Consider the following 15,000-nt stretch of genomic DNA (forward strand, 5'->3'; position numbering starts at 1 on the left):
ATCCACTCACAAGGCATTGGTTGGCCCGAGGCTATAGCAGAAGACACTTGCCCAAGATGCCACGCAGTGGGACTGAACCCAGAACCATGTGGTTGGTAAGCAAGCTACTTACCACACAGCCACTCCTGCGCCTATATATATATATATATACAAAATAAGAAAATGGAGAAACACATCTTAATCAATGATCAACTACCAGATAATACCCAGTCACATAATTTATTAAACCTCTACATATGAACATTCAGGTCAAACATAATAATATAGAACAAAACAATGCACATCAATGAGTAATATGATACAATAAGTACAGTGTGTATAAGTGAATATAAATAAATGCATACAAATATAAATATAAACTACATCTGCATTGCAGTTCTTGACATTTATGTATTAACTTTGTTGGGTGCTTCACTAGCAGTATATTGGATATATGTTATCCCATGGAGGGTCGCAATTACAACCCCTATCTCAATTTGTATATATATATATACATAGATATATATACATATATACATATATATACATATATACAGAGAGAGAGAGAGAGAGAGACCCCCTTCGGTCAGACACTGACCATGGGTTTTGCACCTAGAGAGTTACCCTCTGAGGCACAAGTCCGGGCAAGGTTGTTTTATGGAAGACCAGCAGTCGCCCATGCATACCGGCCTCCCCTCTCCACGTCACCGATGTTGCCCAAGGGAAAGGCAAAGGGGTCGATACAGCTTGGCACCTGTGACGTCGCAACTCATTTCTACAGCTGAGTGAACTGGAGCAACGTGAAATAAAGTGTCTTGCTCAAGAACACAACATGCAGCCCGGTCCGGGATTCGAGCTCACAACCTCACGATCGTAAGCTCGACGCTCTAACCACTGAGCCATGCACCTTCACCATACATATATACATACATATATATATACATACATACATATACATACATACATATATATACATACATACATACATACATATATATATATTCATACATACATATATATATATATACTAGCAGTATCACCCGGCGTTGCTCAGGTTTGTAAGGGAAATAACTATAAAGCATTTTTAGAGAGTTATAGCCAAAAAAATGTAAAAAATGATGGTAAATTTTTTTTTTAGTTAAAAAAGGTGGAGTTGCGTCCCCTAGACAGTTTGTGGTTCGTGTTTCTGATGTCGACCCCATGTCGAATTTATCGATTTTTTTCAGAACTGGGGGAACTTTTCAAAATTTTCGCTGCGTTAGTTTTGAATTATGACATTGGGCTATGTGTGTGTCAAGTTTCATCAGAATCGGTTGAAAGCTGTGGTCAGGGTGAGGGTACAAGCAAACAGACACACAGAAACACGCACAGACAAACTGCCGTTTATATAGAGAGAGATATATATACAGGACAGACAAAGGGATTAAGTCGATTACATCGACCCCAGTGCGAAACTGGTACTTAATTTATCGACCCCGAAAGGATGAAAGGCAAAGTCGTCCTCGGCGGAATTTGAACTCAGAATGTAACGACAGACGAAATACCGCTAAGCATTTCGCCCGGCCTGCTAACAATTCTGCCAGCTCGTCGCTTTAAGTTTATATATATATATATATCAGCATGGCCGCAGCTCTGAGCTGAAACTACAGAGAAAAAAAAAAATATATATATATATACATACATGATAGGCTTCTTTTAGTTTCCGTGTACCAAATCCACCTAGAAGGTTTGCATTGGGCTGAGGCTAAAGTAGAATCCACTTGCTGAAGGTGCCATGCAGTGGGACTGAACCCAGAACCATGTGATTAAAAAACAAGCTTCTTACCACACAGTCATGCCTGCTCCAGCATGGCTGCTGTCCAATGACTGCCACAAGTAAAAGAAAGAAGCCACACTCGATTCACACACACCCACACACACACACAGATATGAAAAGGGTACATGCCTGCTTCTTAGACTTGTTTTGCTTGCACTTGGTGACGGTGACCGGCTTGAGGGCTTACTCGACTGACCTGTGGAGCAGAATTTCAAGTGGGATTTAAACTCAGCATAGTTACAAGTATGTTGTATCTAGGGACAGTCACCACCATCATCATCATCATCATCATCATTTAACGTCCATCGTCAATAGAAGAATAAGCAATTAATCTTTTTATGTCCCTCTGACCAACACAAATAACAGACGTTAATAAACCCCCTCATAAACAAATAACCACCAATAACACACAGAAAGACTTTTGTTAGCCGCTCTCCAGCCATCTATTTAAAACTGTATACAGCTATGGTACGACCACACTTGGAATTCGCATCATCAGTTTGGAATCCCTATCTTGCTCAGAACATTGACCTCCTGGAATCTGTCCAGAGACGTGCAACCAAACGCATACCCTCCATCAGACACCTACCATATTCTGAGTGCCTTGTTTCCCTGTGCACAGATTCACTGAAGCTCCGGCGTCTGGCGACGGACTTGGTAAACACCTACAAAGTTGTCAACCACCTCACCAATAACAACGCTGAACACCTTTTTGATCTCCATGTGTCCAACACACGTGGACATGCCTACAAAGTCAGAAAACAACACAGCTCCTTCCATGACTTTCGGAAACGTTTTTTCACGCTCAGAGTTGCTGAAGCATGGAATAAACTGCCTGCATCAGTTGTTGACTGCCATGACACTGCATCCTTTAAGGCCCTCATGCTTCCCGAAATCTGCCAAAACTACACCTGATTATATATACACTTTAGATGAGTTGTAGTGCACCTGAGCACTGTACACAATTATTATTATTATTATTATTATTATAACACTCTATAACTATCACCTAAAAACTTCAATAAACCTATAAATCGAATAATCCCATATCCTCTTAATCTCAACAACAACACACTTGCCAAAATTATAGATCCAGAAATAGGGGGTTGGACGGTTTGACCAGGGCTGGTCAGCCGAGGGGTCGCACCACATTACAGGTCTGATTCAGCATGGTTTCTGGTTTCTCTGGCTGGATGCTCTTCCCAACGCCAACCATTCAGAGAGTGTAATGGGTGCTTTTACAGGTCAGTGGCACATGTGCCATTTGAGTGGCACCAGTATCTGCCACAACTATGATTTCCCTTAGCTTGATGCTTCCTTTTCTTCTCAAGCAGATCACCAAACGTCTCGGTCATTTATCATTGCTGCCACAAGACTTTATGCCAATATTATTGACACATGCACTGATTTGATTTTGTTCCTTTATTATTAGTTAATTGGTTAATTATCCAACTAATTAATCAATTGTTTGTTTAACTTGTTTAAACAGTAAGTCTTCTGGAGTAAAGATTGTTTGTCAACATAACATGGCAGTCCTGGTTTAGGACGAATGTTGCTGTAATTTAGCTCCAGGAGACATCGCCTCCAGCTAGCTATACATGATCTGTGTCCTTATATTTTCGAACAAGGGAATCGTAGATGTGATACCAGTGCCGGTGGCACATAAGAGAACCATTCTAACGTGGCCATTGCCAGCACCGCCCCGACTGCCTCCATGCCGGTGGCACGTAAAAAGCACCATCCGATCATGGCTGTTGCCAGCCTCGCCTGGCCTCCGTGCTGGTGGCACGTAAAAAGCACCATCCGATTGTGGCCGTTTGCCAGCCTCATCTGGTCTCCGTGCTGGTGGCATGTAAAAAGCACCATCCGATCGAAGCCGTTGCCAGCCTCGCCTGGCCTCCGTGCTGGTGGCACGTAAAAAGCACCATCCGATTGTGGCCGTTTGCCAGCTTCGTCTGGTCTCCGTGCCGGTGGCACGTAAAAAGCACCATCCAACCACTGCCGTTTCTGCCAGTTCGCTGCCCAGTTAAGGATACACCTGTCTGTGGAGTACTCAGCCACTTGCACATTAATTCCTTGAGCAGGCTGTTCCATTAATTAGATCAACTGGAACTCTCGTCTTTGCAACCAAAGGAATTCCAGTGCTAGATGTGATGTAGCATGGAGTGAGAAGAAATATGAGAGGCTTCAACACAGTTTCTATCTACCAAAATTTCAATCATACCGCATTCATCAACCTGAGGCTATTGTAATTGACACCAGGCACAATTGCTGTGCAGTGGGATTGAACCTGAACTTCCATGGTCATGATACCGAGACCTTTGGAAGTATGCTGTGCGTGAGAAGACCCGGCAGGACAAGTGAGGCCATAACCCGTGGCCTCTACCTGGGATGTAGCCGGTCCACTTATGCATACCTTTCCTTCTTGGGACACAAAACTCTTCTTGTGAAGACCTGTTGAGGCAAGTGGAAATCGAAATCGATCAACATCAATGGAAATTGCAGCTGTGATACCAGTGCCGGTGGTATGTAAGAGAACCATCCGAATGTGGCCGTTGCCAGCGCCGCCCTGACTGGCCTTGTGCCGGTGGCACATAAAAAGCACCATTCGATCGTGGCCATTGTAGCCTTGCCTGGTCCCCATGCCTGTGGCACATAAAAAGCACCATCCGATCATGGCTGTTGCCAGCCTCGCCTGGCCCCCCCTGCTGGTGACACATAAAAAGCACCATCCGATCGTGGCCGTTGCCAGCCTCACCTGGCCCCCCTGCTGGTGACACATAAAAAGCGCCCACTACACTCACGGAGTGGTTGGCGTTAGGAAGGGCATCCAGCCGTAGAAACATTGCTAGATCAGACTGGAGCCTGGTGCAGCCTTCTGGCTTTCCAGACCCCCCGTCGAACCGTCCAACCCATGCCAGCATGGGAAAGTGGACGCTAAACGATGATGATGATGATGATGGTGACAGCAATACTTAAAAATCTCCAATGCAAATAAAATCTTACCCTTACCGGACTTTTTGGGTTTAGTGGCTTTGGGCTTCGGTGCATTTATATGCAGATATCTTACCCAGACTTCAGCCTGTTTGTCCGGGTCCACAAGAAGGGGCCAAAATGTCCGATGGTGCTGCAAGTTTGTATTCATTATAATAGCATTTTGAATGGCCCGAGAGTCATTTATGTTCATGTTCATTTTCCAGTCGTTGAGTTCCTGGTAGTTGCTGAGAACGCTCCGCAGACAGAACGCCGACCGAACCAAAAGAAACGGTTCGTTGTCGCAACGGCTGCTCATTTTGTCATCCATTTCATCGTAATCATTATCGTCTTTCTCGTTAATTACATTCTTGCCGTAAACGAACTCGTTGCCCTCCATCATTGGATTGTACTTTTGTATGGAGAACGTGACCTGTCTACGAGGTGGCATCACTTCTTGACTTGTCGTCGGCACTGACACAGCCGACGATGTTGACGGTGAGGCATTGTACATATTAGGAGTCGAACGTAACCTCGACAGAGACGTTGACAGTCTCCTCGATGGTAACGCGTCCACCGACACGCTACGGGTTTCCGGGTGGAGAATTTCTGGTGAGCTGCTCTCAAAGGTAGGCTGATCAAAATGCTGTATCCATTCTTCTTGAAGCTTAGACCTTGTCTGGTCATCGAATGCTCCCAAGTAACTCACGGAGGCTGCTGCAAGCATCCCATCTCCAAACGCAGTACGAAGGTTCATCTTGGATTTGCTAACTTCGGACTGCCACATGTGGTGCTGTTCCGAGATATTCCCCACCAGGTGAGAAGCTTCGGAAACTTTTTTCTGTATCACCTGTGAAAAACAGAAAAGTAAAAATAATGCCAATTATAACATATATATATATATACTAGCAGTATCGCCCAGCGTTGCTCGGGTTTGTAAGGGAAATAAGCATTTTTATATAAGCATTTTTAGAGAGTTATAGCCAAAAAATAGCAAAAAAATGCATCAAAAATGGAAAAAAAAATGATGGTAAATTTTTTTAAAAATCGTTGACTCATCATAGACATTTTCAGAGAGTTACTTCGTTTTAAAAAAATATGCATGAAAATGGAAAAAAATTATGGTAAATTTTTTTTAAAATCGTAGACTCATCGTAGACGCGCACTAATACCCAGAAGGGCTCGATATGAATCACGACTATAAGATACCCGAATTTGGTTAAACTGCACCGCAAAATGTGGGAGTAGTTAGGAATCTAAATTGTATGAGACAGACACTCACACAACTACAGTTTTATATATAAAGACTAGCAGTATCGCCCGGTGTTGCTCGGGTTTGTAAGGGAAATAACTATATAAGCATTTTTAGAGAGTTACTTCCCTTATAGATGCCAATTCGGGCTTTCTTAGCCATTTCTGTTTTGGTGTCTTCAAGCCATGAAGTCGTTGTTCTAAAAGAACGCTGGTCTCCTTGACAATGCTTACGACGTTGATTTCCTTACACTCCCTTCCCCACAGCTTCACGAGGGAGGGAAGAAGGGGGAGAAGCAACACAGGTGCAGGTGTGACCATGGACGCCAACTCCGCCGCCATCGACACACGAAAAATTATTCATTAAAATGGAATAAAAAATGATGTTAAATTCTTTTTTAAAATCGTAGACTTATCGTAGACGCGCGCTAATACTCAGACGGGCTCGATATGAATCACGACTATAAGATACCCGAATTTGGTTAAACTGCACCGCAAAATGTGGGAGGAGTTAGAAATCTAAATCGTAGGAGACAGACACTCACACAACTACAGTTTTATATATATATATATCATCTGACATCCATGATAGATGGCTAGTCACTACACACATTTTTTTTCTCTCCTTGTTTCTTTCTGTAGAAGAGCATAGGCTCGAAACGTTGAAGACTTTTTCTATTCCCGAGCGTTAAACTAATACATCTGTTTATTTTCTACACCACCTATCTTTGTCTTTTGTTTTTTTTGTGAATTTTCCCTATCTCTCTTTCTCTCTTTTACTTGTTTCAGTCATTTGACTGCGGCCATGCTGGAGCACCGCCTTTAGTCGAGCAAATCGACCCCGGGACTTATTCTTTTGTAAGCCCAGTACTTATTCTATCGGTCTCTTTTGCCAAACTGCTAAGTTACAGGGACGTAAACACACCAGCATTGTGTCCCCTGGCTTTGCCAGCCCCTGCCTACATAGAAAAAGACATGTTAAATGTTGGTGATCCTGTTTTCCATGCTGGTATGGATTGGATGGTTTGACAAGATCCGATGAGTGTGACATTTACCTTGCTCCAATGTCTCAGAAGTGGCATGGCTTCTGTGGCTGAATGCCCTTCCTAATACCAACCACTGGGGGTACACACTGGGTGGATTAGAGTTTTGGATTTCTTTGAAATTAATAAATGTCTTTTCAGACAAAAGAAAAAAAGTATCAAAATTTCTGGAATGCACCCTGTGTGTGTGTGTGTGTGTGTGTGTGTGTGAGCGTGTGTGTGAGTGTGTGTGTGCATGTGTGTGTGTATGAGTGTCTGTGCGTGTGTGTGCATGAGTGTGTGTGTGTGCGTGTGTGTGTGAGTGTGTGCGTGTGTGCGTGTGTGTGAGAGTGTGTGCGTGTGTGTGTGCGTGTGTGTGCGCGTGTATGTGTGTGCACGTGTGTGTGTGTATGTGTGTATGTCTGGTGTGTGTGTGCATGTGTATTCTGGTGTGTGTGCGCATGTGTGCGTGTGTGTGTGTGTGCGCGTGTGTGTGTATGTCTGGTGTGTGTGTGCATGTGTATGTCTGGTGTGTGCGTGTGTATGTCTTGTGTGTGTGTGCATGTGTGTGTGTGATGCAGCATTTGATAACTTGAAGTTAAGGTAAAAAAACTGAAAAAATGAAAATACATTAAAAAACAAGCAAAGAAAAATTAAGGGTCAGAATTTTGATGAACCTGAATTTGTCCGTCGAGATCTTTGGCCCTTTTCATGACGAGTCGGTAACCCTGCAAGTCTTCCTTCAGCTGAACTTTGTAGAGTGAGGATATTCCATGTAACTCTCCAAGACGTTCTTTGATCTTGATTGGAAAAGAAGAAATTAAATAGGTAACAAAGCTAGAAGAATAAGAAGAAGAAGAAGGAGGAGGAGAAAGAGAAGAAGAAGAAGGAGGAGAAGAAGAAGAAGAAGAAGAAGAAGAAGGAGAAGAAGGAGAGAGAAGAAGGAGAAGAAAGGGAGGAAGAAGAAGGAGGAGAAGAAGGAGGAGAAAAGAAGAAGAAGAAGAAGAAGAAGGAGGAGGAGAAGATGAAGAAGAAGAAGAAGAAGAAGGAGGAGAAGAAAGAGAAGAAAAAGAAGAAGAAGAAGAAGAAGGAGGAGGAGGAGAAGAAAGAGAAGAAGAAGGAGGAGGAGGAGAAGAAAGAGAAGAAGAAGGAGAAGAAGAAGGAGAAGAAGAAGAGTGAGAAGAAGAAAGGGAGGAAGAAGAAGGAGAAGGAGGAGGAGGAGAAGATGAAGAAGAAGAAGAAGAAGAAAGGGAAGAAGAAGAAGGAGGAGGAGGAGGAGGAAAAGAAGGAGGAGAAAAAGAAGAAGAAGGAGGAGGAGAAGAAGAAGAAGAAAATGAAGAAGTAGAAGGTGACAAAGAAGAAGGTGACGAAGAAGAGGAAGAGGAGGAGGAAGAGGAAGAAGAAGGAGAGGGACTGCCGCCGCCGCCGCCGCCGCCGCCGCCGCCGCCGCCGCCGCCGCCGCCGCCGCCGCCGCGCCGCCGCCGCCGCCGCCGCCGCCGCCGCCGCCGCCGCCGCCGCCGCCGCCGCCGCCGCGCCGCCGCCGCCGCTAACGCCGCTGGCGCCGCCGCCGCCGCCGCCGCTAACGCCGCTGGCGCCGCCGCCGCCGCTAACGCTACCGCTGCTAACGCCGCCACCGCCGCCGCTAACGCCGCCGCTGCCGCCACCACCACTCAAGACGCATTGTGTTCTTGAGCAAGACACTTCATTTCACGTGGATCCAGTTTGTTCATTTGATGGAAACAAGAAATTCTGTGAGGGATTAGTATCTCATCCTGGGGCGAGACGAGAAATATATACACCACAGAATCCAGGTAAACCAGACTTAGGAAACTCAGATTCCGGAATACCATATCATCATCATCATCAACATCGTTTAACGTCCGCTTTCCATGCTAGCATGGGTTGGATGGTTCAACTGGGGTCTGGGAAGCCAGGAGGCTGCACCAGGCCAGTCTGATCTGGCAGTGTTTCTACGGCTGGATGCCCTAACGCCAACCACTCCGTGAGTGTAGTGGGAGCTTCTTACGTGCCACCGGCACAGGTGCCAGGGGAGGCTGGCAAATGGCCATGATTGGATAGTGCTGTTTACGTGCCACCGGCACGGAGGCCAGTTGGGGCGGCACTGGCAACGGCCACGTTCGGATGGTTCTCTTACGTGCCACTGGCACTGGTATCACAGCTACAATTTCCATTATGTATATATACACACACATGTGCACATTGCTGGAGGGTCACTGTTGGATTGTCAATGCTCCCATAACTTAGCAGTTTAGCTAAAAGACCAATAGAATTAGAACCAGACTTAAAAACATAAGTCCTAGGACCAAGGTGTTCAACTACAATCCTTCATTCTTCATTGGACACTAAACTCTGCTTGCGAAGACCTGTTGAGACAAGTGAAATCGAAATTGAAATCAAATTCGACGACTGGCATCCGTGCTAGTGGAGCGCTAAGAGTCCCATATGAGTGAGATTGGAGCCAGAGCAACCAGCTGGCCTCTGTGCCGGTGGGCACGTAAAAAGCACCATTCAACCGTGATCATTACCTGCGTCGCCTTACTGGCACTTGTGCTGGTGGCACGTGGAAAAACATTCGAGCGAGGTCATTGCCAGCGCCGCTGGACTGGCTCCTGTGCAGGTAGCACATAAAGAGCACCATTTGAGCGTGGCCGTTGCCAGTACTGCCTGACTGGCCCTCATGCCAGTGGCACGTAAAAGCACCCACCACACTCTCGGAGTGGTTGGCGTTAGGAAGGGCATCCAGGTGTAGAAACTCTGCCAGATCAGATTGGAGTCTGGTGCAGCCATCTGGTTTGCCAGACCTCAGTCAAAATCGTCCAACCCATGCTAGCATGGAAAGCAGATGTTAAACGATGATGATGACGATGATGATGATGGGGCCTCTGCTTGACTCAAGTCCAAAGATGGAATAAAAAATAGCAGAAGTCCTAGGGTGAATGTCACCACCATCATCATCATCATTTGACATCCTCCTTTCAGGCTGACATGCGTTGGATGGTTTGAGAGGAGCTGGTCATGCTGGAGCCTGTGCCATGCTGGAGCCTGTGCCATGCTTCTGTATCTGTTTCGACATGGATTTTAGAAAAAAAAAAAATGTAGGACAAGATACTGCAATAGCTTGGGCTTCAGAGGCCCACAGCTCTTCAATATCCTCCCGAAGAACCTGAGAGACCTGCATAGGGTGGATGCAGATGTCTTTAAAATGAAACTGGATCTCTTCCTGTCAGGTGTCCCAGATGAACCAACTTCACGGCAGGAGGTGCAGATGAGGGCAGCTGCGTCGAACTCTCTCATGCACCAAATGGCAATTGCTAAAAAGCATTCGTGAAGTAAAATCATGTAGCAACACCAAATGGCGGTGCCCCAGCATGGCCACAGCTCGTGAGCTGATGAACCAACTTCACGGCAGGAGGTGCAGATGAGGGCAGCTGCATCGAACTCTCTCATGCACCAAATGGCAATTACTAAAAAGCATTCGTGAAGTAAAATCATGTAGCAACCTGTACCCCATGGGACCTGTACCTCATGGAACACCTCTACCCCATGGGACCTGTACCCCATGGGATTGCTCTATAAAATATAAAAAAAATATAAATATAAACTAAAATCCTTCAACGTGGGTCCTCCGCTTGACTCAAATCCAAAGATAGAAACCATTCAAATCTTCCTACCTGAATCTGTTTTTCTTTCAACTTTTCCACCATCTCTTTGTACGGAGCAGACAGTTGCTTGGCCCGACAGTAACGGTATATCGCCTTCAGCCACTCCAGTATAGAGACCGCTGCCAAACTGTATTGCATCATGGTTTTGCTAGTGAAACTTGGATTACTTAAGTAACCTTTCAGTCTTGCAAACATTTCATCGGTAATTTGCTCTTTGTCGTAGTAAATGAGGTTGTTGATGAAATTTGAGTCAACCAAGAGAACTTGGCCGTCTTCCCAACTGGAACAGAAAATAAAAGTCGATCGTACATTATTTACATTATTTACATTTGACGGATATTTGTCCTCATCTTGTTTGTTGCTAACACAACGTTTTGGCTGATATACCCTCCAGCCTTCATCAGGTATCTTGGGGAAATTTCTCATTCCTAAGGTGTTGTTGTTGTTGTTATTATTATTATCATTATTATTATTGTTATTATTATTGAGTGAGAGAGCAGTTGCATGCCATCAAATTCACACTGGGGTAAAATATACAAAGCCCAGTATACCCATAATGACTACCCGTCTGATAAGAGTACACCAGGCACATGCATCACAACCATATGTGCGCGACATGGTGATCTCATATCAAGATAAACAGCACATGACCTTGCAGGTGGGGCCCAGTTAGAATTTTCTTCAGTTGAGTAACCCATCCTGCTCAAAAGGTCCCTGAATAAGGGTTGTTCAAGGATGTTGAACAAAACACCCATGTTTCCAAAGGTGAATTATTCAAACCCCAAAGAATCCCTCTCAGCACATGGCTATGATGCTCCCCCACTACTTCTGCTCGTGATCAGAGATGCACATATCGTCAGCCACCAAGGGACATGCTCAACTGGTTATGGTCAAACAACTGACAAGCAAATCTGTGGTATTGAGCAGAATATTTGCTGTAGCCCATCTTTTATACCAAGACAAAACAATGTAGATGATAACACTTCCAATCAGTTCAGATCAGAAGCCATGAGAGCCACTGCCTGGTACTGCATCAGGGCATTTATTATAATTATTATTATTATTATTATAATTATTATAATTATTATTATCATTATCATTATTATTATCATTATTATTATTATTATTCAAGTCATTGCCTGGAATCAAACTCAGAATCTTGGGGTTAGGGTACCTGTGTGTACTTAAAGTCTGTTATCAGCATATTGGAATGGAAATAACTTTTCTTTAGCCCTTGGTTATAAGTTATGTGTAAGCTCTCAAGAAACGAAGCCAGTATGCTCCGATGGATGTGTAATGTCAGTGTTCATACTCGACAAAGTGTAAGTACCTTGAGAGAAAAGCTGGACCTAAGAAGCATCAGTTGTGTGCAAGAGAGACGATTGCGCTGGTATGGCCATGTGGCGAGAATGGATGAAGATAGTTGTGTGTAAAAGTGCCACACCCTAGCGGTTGAGGGAACCTGGGATGAGGTAGACCCAGGAAAACCTGGGAGGAGGTGGTGAAGCATGACCTTCGAACTTTAGGTCTCACCGAGGAAATGACTAGAGACCGAGACCTTTGGAAGTATGTTGTGTGTGAGAAGACCCGGCAGGACAAGTGAGACCATAACCCGTGGCCTCTACCTGGGATGAAGCCAGTCCACTTATGCATACCTTTCCTTCTTGGGACACAAAACTCTACTTGTGAAGACCTGTTGAGGCAAGTGGAAATCAAAATCGAAATCGAAACCGATCAACATCAATGGAAATTGGCCGTTACATCTACCCCATGGGATATCTCTACCCCATGGGACCTGTACCTCATAGAACACCTTTACCCCATGGGACCTGTACCCCATAGGATGCCTCTACCTCATAGAACACCACTACCCCATGGGATACCTCTACTCCATGGGACTTATATCTCATGGAACCTGTACCCCATAGGACCTGTACCCCATGGAATAGCTCTACCCCATGGGACCTGTATCTCATGTAACACCACTACCCCATGGGACCTGTAGCCCATAGGATACCTCTACCTCATAGAACACCACTACCCCATGGGACCTGTACCCCATGGGATACCTCTACTCCATGGGACCTGTATCTCATGGAACGCCACTACCCCATGGGACCTGTAGCCCATAGGATACCTCTACCCCATGGGACCTGTACCCCATAGGATACCTCTACCCCATGGGACCTGTACTCCATGGGGTAGCTCTACCCCGTGGGACCTGTGCCCCATGGGATACCTCTACCCCATGGGACCTGTACCCCAAGGGCTACCTCTACCCCATGGGACCTGTTTAACCTGTTCCCAGCTAGGTGAAATGACTTGTTGCCAATAGTCAGTGCATTGTCTATTGTCAAGGAAATGGTTCCAGAGAAACACCTACTTTTGTGGACACTGGAAGAGCAGACAGACAGCTTTTAGTACTTCTTTGATTGGTTCTGGAGGTTGTCGATAGCTTTTCACTTCCTGCCATGCTTTTTTGTTGATCGACTGCAACGTGGCCACAGCAGCTTGGAAAATGGGGTTCAGCTGAGAAAGAAAAGGGAAGAAAAGAGGAAGGAAATGAAACTTTATTAAAGGATTTAAATGGGGAGAGAGTAGGAAAATAAAAGATAAGAAAGACCTGGTTCTCCATCAGTTGTGATGGTGAGTGTTCCGTTTGATCCGAGCAACGGAACAGCCTGCTTGGGAAATTAACGTGCAAGTGGCTGAGAACTCCATAGACACAAGTACTTCTGGGTCATGGGCCCAACATGCTTCTATTGCACCATTCTTATTATTTTTTATTTTTTATTTTATCTAGTTTCAGTTCACGAGCTGTGGCCATGCTGGGGCATGTTAAAGAAGAAGAAAAAAATGTCTGATTCCTTACACCAGCAAACATTGTGTCAATCATTCTGTTTAATTCAACGATTTCTTTATCAATATCAACTAGCGTATTTCGACAATCTTTCATTTCTGAATTCACCTGGAATAAAATTGGAAGAATTTATTTTTAAGTTAGCTTATAACATAACATTATATACAAAACTATATATATATATATATATATATACACGAATTGAGATAGAGGTTGTAAATGCAACCCTCTATGGGATAACATATATCCAATATTTATATTTACTTATATTTATATTCTCTTTTTTATATATATTCTACTTATTATACAACATTACTCTTTTATGTACACTTTTTTATGTACATTCCTTTATGTACACTGATTTGTTCTGCTTTTTTATGTTTAACCCTACAGTCTCTTATGTGGTGGTTTAATAAAGTATGTGATTGAGTATTATCTGGTAATTGATATTTGATTTAGATGTATTTCTCCATTTTCTTATCTTGTATATATATATATATATATATATATATGTGTGTGTGTGTGTGTGTGTGTGTACTAACAGCTAATCCTGATTTCACCCGGTTGGTTTGGACGATATGGCTGTAAAACCTGTTCTGTGTAAGCATTCGATTTATTTGGGCATGCTTACGTTAAAAAGCATATACTGTAAATCCTTGAGTATAATCCGCATTTTTTTCCCCAAAATTTGAAGGACAAAACCCCTAGTGCATACTATATATGAGGTTAGAAATGAAAAATATTTTCTAAGCAATGTCCGTGTCTCTATTTGCTGTCCGGCAATTTTTATTCAGACGCATTTTGTGATGTCGGGCGCGAAAATACCTTAAGCTAAACCTGAAAGCAATGAAGTCATAAAAGAATCATCCATAACTTGCAGTAAGCAACATTTATTAAACGTTATTACTGTTATTTCTTTATTTTCTGCAAACAAAATGCACAAAAAAGCTACACGTTTGCATTATGTTATATATACAATAATAATAAAGGACGTTACCGTATACAGTTTTACAAACCAAGGACGTTATATAGACCTCCTTGACTCAAGTTAGAGAAAGGGTGCGTATTATACACAAGGTTTAGGTTTTTCAGAGGTACAACCCCCTAAAAATCCCCTGCGTATTATAGGCAAGGGCGAACTATACTCGAGGATTTATGGTATTTACATGTATAAGTTGTATAACTGTATGTAGAGGAACTATATGAGGTGTGCACAGGTTGGTTTGTGACAGTAAATATAGAAAATAGTATGTGTGTGTAAGAGGTGTATGTAGAAAACTATACGAGGTGTGTGTAAGATGGTGTATAACAATGAATGTAGAAGACAATATATGTGTGCAAGAGGTGTATATAAGCAGACAACTACATGAAGTGTGTATAAGATGATATATGAATGTGAATATAGAAAACTGTATA

At 43.8% G+C, this 15,000-nt stretch overlaps 1 protein-coding gene across 1 annotated transcript in view; it reads right to left on the reverse strand.

Annotated features, from left to right (window-relative positions):
- The window catches only part of LOC115225669 (dynein heavy chain domain-containing protein 1-like), an 86,263-nt gene that overhangs the window by 59,501 nt on the left and 11,762 nt on the right, over nucleotides 1-15,000 (reverse strand). The window contains exons 5-10 of the mRNA XM_029796585.2: nucleotides 13,597-13,692; nucleotides 13,108-13,253; nucleotides 10,734-11,004; nucleotides 7,719-7,841; nucleotides 4,808-5,618; nucleotides 1,925-1,991 (exon numbers count right to left, since the gene is read on the reverse strand). Coding sequence (XP_029652445.2) covers nucleotides 1,925-1,991; nucleotides 4,808-5,618; nucleotides 7,719-7,841; nucleotides 10,734-11,004; nucleotides 13,108-13,253; nucleotides 13,597-13,692 — 1,514 coding nt within the window. The remainder of the gene's footprint in view (nucleotides 1-1,924; nucleotides 1,992-4,807; nucleotides 5,619-7,718; nucleotides 7,842-10,733; nucleotides 11,005-13,107; nucleotides 13,254-13,596; nucleotides 13,693-15,000) is intronic.

This window comes from Octopus sinensis, linkage group LG28 (assembly GCF_006345805.1).
Source record: "Octopus sinensis linkage group LG28, ASM634580v1, whole genome shotgun sequence".
Lineage (NCBI taxonomy): Eukaryota > Metazoa > Mollusca > Cephalopoda > Octopoda > Octopodidae > Octopus > Octopus sinensis.